The following is a 13,307-nucleotide window of genomic DNA, read 5'->3' on the forward strand; positions in this document are numbered from 1 at the left end:
AATGACCATATACAGCAGGATTTGCAGGATTTTCTGTCTAGCTGAAAAGACAATACTTATAAGAGGAAGTAGTACAGGCAATAAAAAGAAAGCATTTATTGATTATGCTTGCTTAGAATGCCTCACATAATAACCATGTTTCTTTTTGTTATAAATTTTCTAAGCAATTGTATTTTTTTTCTGCAGACTCTATAGACTCTGTGGAATCCAATAACACTGAATTCAATTTCACCAGTCTAACGCCATACAGAGAGTACGAACTCTCTTTCAGACTTCAATGCTATAACAAAAATATTAACAATTCTGTGATAAAAATCAAGACAGCGCCTGGGAGTAAGTATATATCGACATTGGCTCAGGCGGTAAAAGCAGTCGTCCGGCAGTCAGAGGGTTGCTGGTTTGATTCCCACCCTGGGTGTGTCAGAGTGTCCCTGAGCTTAACACCAAAACCCTAAATGCTAGTAGCTGCCTTGCATGTCAGCCAATCACTAAAGGCGCTATATAAATGTTGACCATTTACCATGTGCCAACCATATATAGAATATGTATATGCTTCTATGTCCATACATTATGTTAATCTTTTTTTTTTGCAAATCAAAAAAAAAATTCTATAAAAGAATTATGTCATTATTATATAAAAAGTGAGGTTTTACATTGGGCATGAATTTAAATCACACTATTTGTACAACATTTTATGAAAGATTAGGAGTCATTCATGTCGTAATGCACGGCAGCATTGGATAGTAGACTCTATCAAAGATTATTCCTAATTTCACTGAATTAGTTCAGGAAATAATTCCATCATTACTTTGGAAGGCATTATGTTTATTTACAGTTTATTCATTATTACATACAAGGACTAAAGTGTACATCCGTGAATATGAGTCGATTTACATTACATGGCTAATGTATGTTATGCTGAATTACCAGCAGATCTATGTTGACAATGTGATTATAAACACTACTCTGAGTGTGCATGTACTGTTTGTATACTTTCATTGATTCAGTTTCCTGCCTTATTAAACCTGTGTTTTTTTCATGACAGAACCTGAAGCAGAAATAACAACAAAACCAAGGCCTATCCCAAAGTCTTCAAACTCTTTTACTATAAAATGTGATTTTAATGTCAACTGGAATGGACCAAAAAAATCCTATTATGCAGAGTTAAAACGAGATGGCAAAACAGAAAGAACAAAAAATGAGACTGAATGTCATTTTGTATTCGAGGACCTCTCATATTCAACCACGTACACTTTAGTGGTATGTAGAGTCTTGCCACATAATGTCACTAATTTTCTATCAAGATGTAAGCCTCATGTACTACACTTGATAACATTGTGTACTATACGTGATAACAGCTGTCTTTGTGACTTTTGCCATAATTTTGTCTCACAATTGCCCATAATGTTATACACTCGTATTACTGTATTGTACAGTTTGTGAGTTGTGAATTTCAGATATAATTTTCTTGGTCAAAGTATTGGAGCTCATTGTTGCCTGTAATCTATTTATTTATTTATTACAGTTTTTGTCAATTTTAAGATATACACTACTGTGTAAAAGTCTTTGACACCCTACATTTGCCCTATATTGTAGCGAGGAGGTGTGGAGAGCCAAGCGCGACTAAGGGTGATCCTAAGTGAGCGAACACACAAAAGTGTCCGCCACCCAGACCCCGGGGAAATAGCAGAGACCGGAGACAATCGGAGACAGCTCCGCACAAATAAGAGCCCCAAATAACGGCTCAAAAATTAAAGCTACCCATTAAAACCAGGGCGAAGAAATAACGAAAAACAGAGTGCATAAACGTGCGCACTCAACCCCCGAAACAGGGGGGAAACCCAAAATAACCGTACAACCTAGTGTAAAATACTAGGCACAGAAAATAAAACACCAGGAGTCGCAGCTCCGGAAAAACTTAGAAATAAAAGTACATACCTGGGACACCGTCCCGTACCCACGGACTCACACGAGCCGAAAAATAAAAGTAAACCAAGAAACTCAATCCCTAGGAAGGCGTTCGTCTAAGGCACACTGCCAACGAGCAGAACCCCTTCTTTACCTATATTAATAATTTTCTTTTGGTGAAAAGAACCAGGCTCAGAAAGAACCAAAACCCAGCACAATACCTGACTCGATTACCAGAGTCTACCGTGTGCATATACCAGCTTGGGTGACAGAGCATAAGTGTACACCGAAGCAACGACTGAAGGGGAATGAGAGCTTAAATACTCTCCAGAGGTAGGTACCTGGCTGATACTAATGACTACCAGGTGAAGGTAATAAAGCACCCCCCTGGTGGTCACAGCCAATACTCCTTCCCAACCCTGACATATATAAGCAACTTTAAAGGTCAATCCGTGAATAGATTCAGACTACATTGCATGGTGTAGATTATGGTATGTATTATGCATCAGCTAAATTAGAGAAATCAAATGGATTGTAATATCAATGTATATATAATCAAAAAATCTCCATCATTTCTATGTGGGGATTGAATTGAGTACAATTGATTACTGAGTTATGAGCTATTGGGTCAGGTACCTTGATGACATCAAGAATGAATGGCCAATAAAGGTTTTAGTCTCATTGCACATCTCCCATTGTCTCATGAAATTTGTATATAGAGTTGTTTATAGAGAGATGTGTAGCAATGGGCCTTGTGACAAAATGGTGGTGCAGTGGATAACTCTTAACCACAACATCCTGGGTTTGAATCCCAGGGGACTTTCTGTGTTTAGTTTGCATTTAGCTATTTTTAAGCTCTTAATCCCTCTACTGACCTTATCCCTCTCCAAAACAATTTACTTGGGGTTTGTATATTTTGGGAGGAGTAGAGGAGGGAGGTGGGGTTACGAGGTGGTCAAGACCACACCCATACAATCCTGTCTTCAATTCAGATTTTATATCTGACTTGTAATGTGCACTATTACAGTTATTTACATTATTTAGAATTGATATTTGGGGCGGCACGGATGGTGCAGTGGGTAGCACTGCCGCCTCACAGCGAGGAGGTCCTGGGTTCGAATCCCCGTCGGCCGGGGCCTCTCTGTGCGGAGTTTGCATGTTCTCCCTGTGTCTGCGTGGGTTTCCTCCAGGTACTCCGGTTTCCTCCCACAGTCCAAAGACATGCACGTTAGGCTGATTGGAGAGTCTAAATTGCCCGTAGGTATGAGTGTGTGAGTGAATGGTGTGTGTGCCTTGCGATGGACTGGCGACCTGTCCAGGGTGTATTCCTGCCTTTCGCCCAATGTATGCTGGGATAGGCTCCAGCCCCCCTGCGACCCTGATCAGGATAAGCGGGTTCAGATAATGGATGGATGGATGGAGAATTGATATTTGGTGGATGTGTAGTGGATAATAAAAAATAAAAAAAATCATTATTTTATTTATTTATTTAATTGTTTTCTATATTAGTGTCAGTAGAAAATAGCAAATTTGATTTACAAACATTCATTTTCTAAAACTGTGGCGAATTCTCCAATATGTTTGGTACAACCTACCAGCTCATTGTCTTATAGAACTGCAGGACAGTGTTCCGAAGAGAATTGATGCAGTTTTAAATGCAAAGGGTGGTCACAACATATACGTAATGATGTGATATAGTTTTTAACTGTTCTCTGCTTTTTATAGTACATCGTTTTATTTCAACATTTTAAACTGTTGGTGTAATTATTTTTTAAAGTATCTTTGCTCTCTGGAATTCTTTTAGTAGTAGTTTCATATTTTGGCATAGGAAATAGGATCAGATATTGAAACTTTGACATGTGCTTAATTGGTGAACTACTAGAAAATATCAGTTTTATTTATTTATTACATTTATGCACCTTACAGCCCATTGAGTGTTGTGTTGCCTTTTATTTTCCAGATTGGAGCTCACAATGGAATAGTTGGAAAAGACTTGGTTAATCTGGAATATGCAACCAGTTGTAAGTGTTCATTGTTGATTCATTTCTATTCACCATAATGTTTGGGACCCAGCAATGTTATGTAAATAAAAGTAGTCAAGTTTAATTTTTTAAAATTTCTTTTATGCTCTTTCACAATCGTAATATTTAAAACACCTCACAGAAAAACACCACACACACATTGATGGTTTTAATGTAAAACCACAATTTAATTATTTTAATGAATGGAATTGACCATGAACTGGCTTGACATTTAAATAATGGCGTTACATGTGTATGAATAGCCCTTGCTCTCTTTTGAAGGCTGATCAGCAGCAGGTTTACAGTATGGAACTGTAATATCCTGTAGGTGGGGTTTAAAGCAATCAGCAGTAGCATGGGACTTTACGAACACATTTCAGAGCATGCTACAATTGGGACTAAGCTATTTTGATCTTGAGCTACATCCTGAAAATACAGGAAGTCTTGAGAAAATCTCAAGTCTTCAACTTGAAGGCACACTACAATCAACCCATTGATTTTAACATGAGAAATATGTTGGGTTTTTTTTTTTTCAGACAATGAAAGTGTCCTGATTGGATTCCTGGCATTCCTCATCGTTCTCATGTCTTGCGCCCTCCTGTTTGTGCTATATAAAATATATTTACTTCGGAAGCGCAGATCACAGTAGGTTTCACTGCGTCCCGCTTACATTACATTCATGTTGGTTGATGTTTTCCATCAATTCTTTCCCCAAGTGAATAATTCCATGTGCATTAATTACATTTAATGTACATCATGTGTGATAAACCAGGTGCTTGCTAGTTTGTATACCATCTGCATTCTAAAAAACAATTTCATAGAGGTCTCATTTAGCCTTTCAATCTGTCCTTTTGATCCCAATTGTGAAAACCTGTATTTTTGTCTGATTGAATATACTTTTTATCTTCTTTAATTTAATTCAAAGGAATACTGTAAAGTACTCAACTGCACTTTGTCAAATTGGCTTGGCTCATTTTAATCTGTAGTCCCTTTGCTGTCTCATGTGTCAACCTGTCTCAAAGTTATTTTGTTGATTGTCTTACAGCGACATTGATGAACAGACAGAGCTTATCCAGATAAGTAGGTGTATCGGTCATACCTTACACACTTTACCCTGTTAGACAGAGCATTGTGGAGTCTGTCTCTGATTCACTCTGGCCTCCTACAGATGACGAAGAGTGCCTAATGCACATTGAACCAATCACAGCGGAGCTTCTCCTGGACACCTACAAGAGTAAGATTGCAGATGAGGGACGCCTGTTCCTGGCTGAATTCCAGGTAAACAGAGGAGACCCTTTCTGATTTACTTTTGAGAAATTTGGTTATCTGTGTCTTTCAACTCCAGGCCATTACAACAAAAACATTTTAAAAGCTACATACAGTAGTTAATTGCACAATAGCTTAAATAGGCAACACTTTACAATACGGTTCCATGACTTGGGGTTAAAGGTGCGATAGGTAAGATTTTTGTGTTAAAACATTGTTACAAGACCATTTAAAATCCCTTCCTATCATTGAAAAAGGCTCACTGACATGTTGACTGACCCCCTGCCTGTGTGTATAGTCCTTAAATTCAGGTTTCAAAATATGCAGTTGATGGCCCAGCATTCTGTACCAAAACACCTGTACAATAATTCAAACTCATTGGTTGAAAATTGGTTCTAATTGCCACAGCCAATGGCGTTTCAATGTCAGTGCATTCACAGAGAAGGGGTGGGGTAAACAGGTTCATCTGTATTTGATTCCTTTCATTATATTAGTTTTACTTGTAAGAGAGGCCTGAAATCTGTGGTAACAGAAGGAAAACATATTATTGGAATAGCGGTAGTGCTATCTGCCAAATTACTGATCACATAAAAACCATGTTCAAACTAAATTACTGTTTTTGACATGCTGATTGAAATATTAAAATGTCTTGGTTCACTTGCAGTCCTGCTCTGTGCCTTGTTCTTGTTATGTTCAACATCAATATTAATATGCAGTGGTGTATGTGCCTTATTAGAGCATCCCAAGAGTTTACAGCAAATGCTCAATCAAAGAAGCCAGAAAACAGTGCAATCAGGCCAAGAACCGTTATGTTGACATCCTACCATGTGAGTACAGCATTTTCCCCTCAAGATTATCACATCCCAGCATATTGTAGGCATATTGACAATCTAATTATTTTACACTAGTGCCTGTATATTCAATCGAGAACCAGATACTTGATGTCCTTACAAGAACCAAACATTTACAGTTGTGTAATGCTTGAACTAATTTCTTTGTCAGATGATTTCAATCGTGTTCAACTGTCCGCTGTGAGTGGAGAAGCAGGTTCTGACTACATTAACGCAAGCTTCATAGATGTAAGAAGGCTTTTTAAAAACACATACTGTATTTATAAATACATTTTTAAAATGTGTATAGATTTCATGAACTGTGCTAAACTGATGTTAGTACACTTCAATTAATGTCAACTTTAGGTTCTTTATCTTTTTTTCCACACAGGGTTACAAAGAGGCTAAAAAGTACATTGCAGCCCAAGGTAATGCTTTTTTTTTTACCTTTAATATTATCAAAATACTCTTAGTTTTGTTTGAGTTAGGAAATAAACGTAGAGCCAGCATATTTCATCTAAATATGAACTGAATTTGCCCAGGGCCCAAGGACGAGACAGTGGTTGATTTCTGGAGAATGATTTGGGAGCAACAGTCCTCTATAATTGTAATGGTGACTCGATGTGAGGAAGGAAACAGGGTAAGCAGGGAAAACATAAAGACTACATACTACACTTTGCATTACATACTTAATATACAGTACAGCTCACAAACAATGTTGCAAACAATATTCATTATATTCATCCAATCGACCATATTAACACCATATTCATATTCATCAATCCAATCACCTTGGCCAAAAATATTGTTAACAGAGATTCCATGCTGTCCCAGAGTACTAATTTTGAATATAATTTGAATGTAGATTTTACCTCAAAAATGTGTATGGTTGGCTGGCTTCACTGCAGCTAAAAAGATGCTTGCACGAAGATGCTATTTCTGTTGAATAAAACACATTTGATCTCCATAGCACGCTGTACAGTACATGCAATGTTCAGACCCTACACAACCACAATACAGAACAAAATAGACAGTAGTCATCTAACTATACTAACTATCTAACCAAGTGCTACACAAAGTGCAGATGATATCCAATCCAATTATAATACTACACTGTAAAATATAGACAATTTCCAATACAACCAATTACTAGTCTAACAGTCAATTCAAGCACATTAATACACTGTACAGACCAGATTTTGTGCAACTACAATGCTACACTGTGCAGTGCATATTAGATTCATTACAAGCACACATTATATCCATCCATATCTATAGCATTGCGCTATTAACTAGATTTCATACTGAATTATATTATTTGTGATTTGTATCCAAAACAACAAATTAGTGCACAACCACGTGTTGTATGGCCTACATACTATAGCTGTTCACAAATGTGTACAGTTATTGCCATTATATAGAAACTCAGTAATATGATGTTATCTTTTTCCTTCTGAAGAACAAATGTGCTCAGTACTGGCCATCCATGGAGAGAGAGACTGAAATCTTTCAAGACTTTGTTGTGAAGATCACTGGAGAAGACTGCTGCCCTGATTACATTATTCGACATCTCACAATCATCAATGTGAGTTTTTCACTTACGTTAATGATAGGAGTCCATTCGCTCAATCCACCGATCAGTCAAGTATAGTCAAGTATAGTTCTATAAATAGTGTGCAGTTGTTTAAGACTGTACTTCTCTGTCTCCATCTCTCCGTTAATAGAAAAAGGAAAAGAGTGCAGAGAGAGAGGTGACCCACATCCAGTTCACCAGCTGGCCTGACCACGGAGTCCCAGGAGAGCCCCACCTTCTGCTCAAACTGCGACGCCGAGTCAATGCTTTCAAGAACTTCTTCAGCGGACCAATTGTGGTACACTGCAGGTTAGCATCTGTGCTAAACTGAAGGATTTTAATACAGCCCCACATGAAAAGGGTGCTTGAGTTTTACATCTAAGGGTATGCAACAGCCACTGGCTGGCTGACATTTCTGCATGAACTCCTTCATCATTGTGGTCTCCTTATGGTGGCTTTAAAACAAAATGGTACCTAAACCATTGAAACTGAAGCAGTGTTAGTGATATTTCTTGGTGCATGATGGAATTTGCCTCCCCTCAGCATGGTTTGTCCGTCGAGGGACCTCAGTAGATGATTGGCCCTGATAAAGGGTTAAATTAGACATTCAAGTTTTTTCACAGTCTCTGCCTCAAACTTGGTGGCGTCCAATAACTTCACTTTCAAAACGCTTTTCACAAGCCCATGGATGGTGGGTGATGTCACAGGCACTCGGACAATCATTCTTTCTACAGTTTGCGCGTGAACGCGCTTGCCTCTCTCTCCATAGCGCTGGAGTGGGCCGCACTGGCACGTACATCAGCATTGACGCCATGATGGAGGGTCTGGAGGCCGAGGGCAGGATGGACATTTACGGATATGTGGTCAAGCTCCGTCGCCAGCGGTGCCTCATGGTCCAAGTCGAGGTAACCGTGCCCAGCCTAACATTTCAACCTCAAGTGCGATAACCAAGTAAATTATTACGATGTCTAATGCTCAATGCCACACAGGCTAACTTATCTGGGTTTGTGCTTTGGCAGGCTCAGTACATCCTGATTCACCAGGCTCTCATTGAGCATAACCAGTTTGGAGAGACGGAGATATCCCTCTCAGAGCTTCATACCAGCCTCGCCACCCTAAGACAGAAGGACAATTCATCTGACCCCACACTTCTGGAGGCAGAGTTCCAGGTTAGTCTCCACAATGCAAGATGGTATAGAGCAGTGGCCCACACTGCTGGTCCTGGAGAGTCGCAGGGTGTACTGGCTTTTGTTTTCGCCTTAATATCAGCGACCAATTCAAACCCAAGAAAGCAGGTAAGTTGAGTTAATTGATCAATTAAAGCAGTTAATATCAATGCTGAGTTACAACAAAGGCCAGCACACCCTGCAGCTCTCCAGGACCAGGAATGAGGACCACTGGTGTAGAGAGTACAGAATAAGAAAGGCAGTTTAATCACCATATTGCACAGGCCAAACTGGTAAAATTGAAATGACTGCACATTAAAAGTGGGTAATTCTTTATTTTCTTATTGGGTGATTCGTGCTTCACTGTTCAATGTTGGGTGTGAAGAAACAGGAAGTAAGAGAGAGCAGAGATGCCAATATATTTATAATGCCAATATAAGTTTATAAACAGACAGTATGCAGTAGGAAAGCATTCGGACAGCCTGCAAGTTTTTCCGAATGCTCATTCATTTTACGAGAATGTTAACTGATGTGCATGAGCAAACAATGCTCAAAGAATGCATCACAAGGCACTCGTAACACACATTAATATGAATCTTATTTTTGTTCTTCCTTTGCTTTTGTGCATCATCCAGAGACTGCCAAGGTACAAAAACTGGAGGACATGCAATACAGGACTGAATGAGGAGAACAAGAAGAAAAACCGTTACTCTTCTGTTATCCCATGTAAGCCTTGCACACACAAAATCAAACCAAGATCAGCCCAATCAAACAAGACATGCCTGTTGTATTACCAGTTCTGCTTCTTCTCTCACAGTTTAATGTGGTGTAAATATCCCAACACAGATGATTACAACCGGGTGCTGGTAAAACTTGAGGAGGAGAACAGCCGTGACAGTGAACAGGACGAGGATGAAGAATATTCCTCTGATGAGGATGATGATGATGACTCCACAAAGTACATCAATGCATCTTACATTGACGTATGTCATCCCGAAGAGCATTCCTACATTTCAGAATAGAACGCCTTTTCCAAAATAGAGATAGTGAAAGCAAAACAACCACGGAATAAATTCTAATTAAATTGTAAAACAAAGTAACAGTAAGTAACTGTGTGTGTTTCAGGTAAAGAATACATGCTACCTATACAGTAATATACTGTATATATATGTACCTTTTTTCTCAATAGGGCTACTGGGGCCAGAGAGGTCTGATTGCTGCTCAAGGACCACTTTCAGATACCATCACAGACTTCTGGAAAATGATATTCCAGAAGAAAGTAAAAACCATAATCATGCTCTCTGAGTGCACAGAGGGAGGGAAGGTGGGTCATCACCAAACACCAGCCAGTAGCCAGTACAGTCAGAGCTGTAGAATGACCAGTACTCGTACTGGACCAGTACTAGTGGCCAATCACCAGCCATCTCCACAAATCACAAGCTGTAGAATAACGAGTACTCTGACCAATCACCAGTCATCTCCACAAATCACAAGCTCTAGAATGACGAGTACTCTGGCCAATCACCAGTCATCTCCACAAATCACAAGCTCTAGAATGACGAGTACTCTGGCCAATCACCAGTCATCTCCACAAATCACAAGCTGCAGAATAACAAGTACTCTGGCCAATCACCAGCCATCTCCACAAATCACAGGCTGTAGAATAACAACTACTCTGACAAATCACGAGCCATCTCCACAAATCACAAGCTGTAGAATAAACAGTACCCTGACCAATCACCAGCTATCTCCACAAATCACAAACTGCAGCATAGCCATTACTCTGACCAATCACCAGCTATCTCCACAAATCAGAAGCTGCAGTGATGAATTAATACATGCTGCAATTCTCAGGATTTCTGCTCACCATACTGGGGAGATGAGAAGAAGCTGTTTGATGAGATCGAGGTAGAAGTGGCAACCTGCGAAAGTACTCCCGCATACAAAATCCGCTCTATTGAGATACGCCACACCAAGGTATGAAGCCCTTTTTAAAATCAAGTAATGATTGCCTTAAACTACTGTGCAGCACAGCGTGTTGCTACATTTGAATGTGGTATACTGTGTTACATTTTTGTCGCTGTCTAGTTGTGCCACTCTGCATTACTGTATACTACAAATGCAAAGCATATACTGTACATTATATATTTGCTGTTACAGTATATGAATACTGCCCCCCCTCCCCCCAATGACAAATAAATATTTGAATTTAATTGGAAAAAATAAAGAGTAGGTAATAATATATGTACATTACTTTTTAATTCTCTGAGAAAAAAACATGAAACTATAGATCTGAAACCAGAGAATTGTACATTTTCTGAAAGAGTAGAGCACATGTATGCTAACCCAGCGATTAGCTCATTTATGCCCTGTTGATATAAAAATACCAATGTCCGATAACCTTGTGCCCCTGCAGAGGAAAGAGAATCGCAAAGTGTACCAGTACCACTACCAGAAATGGGCTGAGCGGGACCTTCCGGAGAACCCCCTGGACCTGGTCGACATTATAAAAGATGTCAAGCAGAAGTGTGGCTATGGCAACAGCATACCTGATAGAACTATGCCGATCGTCGTGCACTGCAAGTGAGTGATTATCCAAAAACAGTTTACAGCTTGATTTAAACACACTCCATAGCCCGGGAACTGAGACATGGATAAACTCAATTAGGAAATCTTTACTTTCTGCATTGTATTCATGTTTTACATTACACTGTTATAAGTGGCTGAAGAGTTATTGGTATCTAGTAGGTGGCAGTGCAGCATTACGGCTATACAGTATCCTCCTGAGTATTTAAAATGTTTCAACATAATATAAGTGTCTTGGATGACAAAAGGATGTTTCAGTGAAAATATTTGTAAAAATATATTGTATTTAATGTTAATTGAATGTCCCCTATGTTAAGAGAAATACTGTATCGATCTCAGGGAGGCAAAAATTGAATGTCCTCTTTTGAGGACGCTGGGTCTTTGGAGGTTAATGGTTAAACAACTGGGCTTGTTACCTAAAAGTTTCAGGTTTGATTCCCAGGTAGGAAAAAGCTGTTGTACACTACAGCAAAATGTATATCTTAAAATTGCTTCTGTATATGTCCAACTGTATGAATTTATTTAAAAATATAAAGCATCAAATTTGCTCCGGGTAGCTCCGTCTGCTAAAATTTCATTTCAACAACAAAAGAAAAAAAAAGGTTGTAAATTACTTTTGAAACTGTTTACTGTGTGCAGAGAAATAAAACTAAAACTAAGTGTGTCACGCAAAGTCAGAACATAAGAAAGAAGAAATGTCCTATCATCCTCACTAGTGACGGGTCATCGCGGACAGGGATCTTCTGTGCTCTGTGGAACATTCTGGATAGTATGGAAACAGAGAAGCTGGTCGACGTGTTCCAGGTGGCCAAAGCCCTGCGCAAGGAGAGGCAGGGGATGATCAGCAGCTTTGTAAGTGCAGACCCGAGACGCACTAGACAAACATTTCTAGATGCCTAGATGCTACAGACCACATTGACTTGGCTTATATCATCAATTGTAAGCATAGGATCAATCAGTGCAAGAAAAATATCAAGCAATGTAAAATACTGTATATGTCAGTCAATATTCTTTGAAAACATACTGTACATCACACCTACATGGCACTTCCCTGTTTGCAGGAGCAATACCAGCTTCTGTACGATGTGGTGGAGAAGGCATTCCCCGCTCAGAACGGAGAAGTGAAGCCAAGCCCTGCCGACTCTGTGGAGCTGGTGGATGAGAAGACGGGCAAAGCAGACGCAAACAGTGTGCAGCCTGAAGCCAGCACTGCCCAAGATGTCCAGCAGGGGGCCGACACCGAGGAGAAAAAGGAGCCCACCAGTCTAACCAAAGAAGAAGAACCTGGCAGCGCCACTGAAAAGGCCCCTGAGGCAAGCTCCTCCAATGGTCCCTCTGGTTTAGTAGAGGTGTAAAAGAAAGCGTTTCCTGTGTGTGAGTTTATATATGTGTACAATCATGTTGTTTTGATCTTAATTTCACTGAGTTGGGGCAGCGTTGTAATGTACATGAAATACGTATAAGTGTTTTTTTTATTATTGTTTTCTGCAATTAAAGCAAAGTTAATGAATGTAAATGGTATGCAAGACCAGGTTTTCTTGTCAATGACAAAATGATGACAAGGTTAATTAAGTCTTTTTAGTAAACATAATCAACAATGGTTACTGTAACTAAATTATAAAGTATATATGATGACATGAAGTCTAATTTGGTATAGAAAGTATGTATATCACTATAAAATGACATTTGGGTAAAGTTCAAATACAAATAAATTTACTCCTTTGCACTACCATGATATTATCAAACTATTTTATTTGTCTTTTCATATGGCTTATAAATGTGTGGCTACAGTTTGAAAAGTTGTAAAACTAAAAATAAATATTGAGCTTCATTTTCCTCCATGTATTTGTATGTTAATATTAGCAATAGAAATTTAAGAATTTGTGTCAACATTTCAGTTCATTCTGTGCTAGGAATGTGCATTTTCAAGGATTAATAAATAATGCTTTTATTGTTA

General features: G+C 39.0%; 1 protein-coding gene across 11 annotated transcripts in view; it reads left to right on the forward strand.

The window, feature by feature from the left end:
* Window positions 1-13,307, forward strand: part of ptprc (protein tyrosine phosphatase receptor type C) — a 29,916-nt gene extending 16,609 nt beyond the window's left edge. For all 11 annotated transcript variants that reach the window (XM_061237630.1, XM_061237631.1, XM_061237633.1 and 8 more), the window contains 21 exons: window positions 187-333; window positions 1,046-1,260; window positions 3,869-3,929; window positions 4,466-4,574; window positions 4,975-5,009; window positions 5,098-5,207; window positions 5,932-6,022; window positions 6,198-6,274; window positions 6,417-6,453; window positions 6,568-6,665; window positions 7,485-7,610; window positions 7,750-7,907; window positions 8,368-8,503; window positions 8,618-8,767; window positions 9,400-9,490; window positions 9,611-9,747; window positions 9,954-10,088; window positions 10,619-10,741; window positions 11,181-11,347; window positions 12,067-12,202; window positions 12,412-13,307. In XM_061237630.1, coding sequence (XP_061093614.1) covers window positions 187-333; window positions 1,046-1,260; window positions 3,869-3,929; window positions 4,466-4,574; window positions 4,975-5,009; window positions 5,098-5,207; window positions 5,932-6,022; window positions 6,198-6,274; window positions 6,417-6,453; window positions 6,568-6,665; window positions 7,485-7,610; window positions 7,750-7,907; window positions 8,368-8,503; window positions 8,618-8,767; window positions 9,400-9,490; window positions 9,611-9,747; window positions 9,954-10,088; window positions 10,619-10,741; window positions 11,181-11,347; window positions 12,067-12,202; window positions 12,412-12,705 — 2,633 coding nt within the window. In that variant the 3' untranslated portion in view covers window positions 12,706-13,307. The remainder of the gene's footprint in view (window positions 1-186; window positions 334-1,045; window positions 1,261-3,868; window positions 3,930-4,465; window positions 4,575-4,974; window positions 5,010-5,097; window positions 5,208-5,931; window positions 6,023-6,197; window positions 6,275-6,416; window positions 6,454-6,567; window positions 6,666-7,484; window positions 7,611-7,749; window positions 7,908-8,367; window positions 8,504-8,617; window positions 8,768-9,399; window positions 9,491-9,610; window positions 9,748-9,953; window positions 10,089-10,618; window positions 10,742-11,180; window positions 11,348-12,066; window positions 12,203-12,411) is intronic.

The sequence above is a fragment of the Conger conger genome, chromosome 4 (assembly GCF_963514075.1).
Source record: "Conger conger chromosome 4, fConCon1.1, whole genome shotgun sequence".
Lineage (NCBI taxonomy): Eukaryota > Metazoa > Chordata > Actinopteri > Anguilliformes > Congridae > Conger > Conger conger.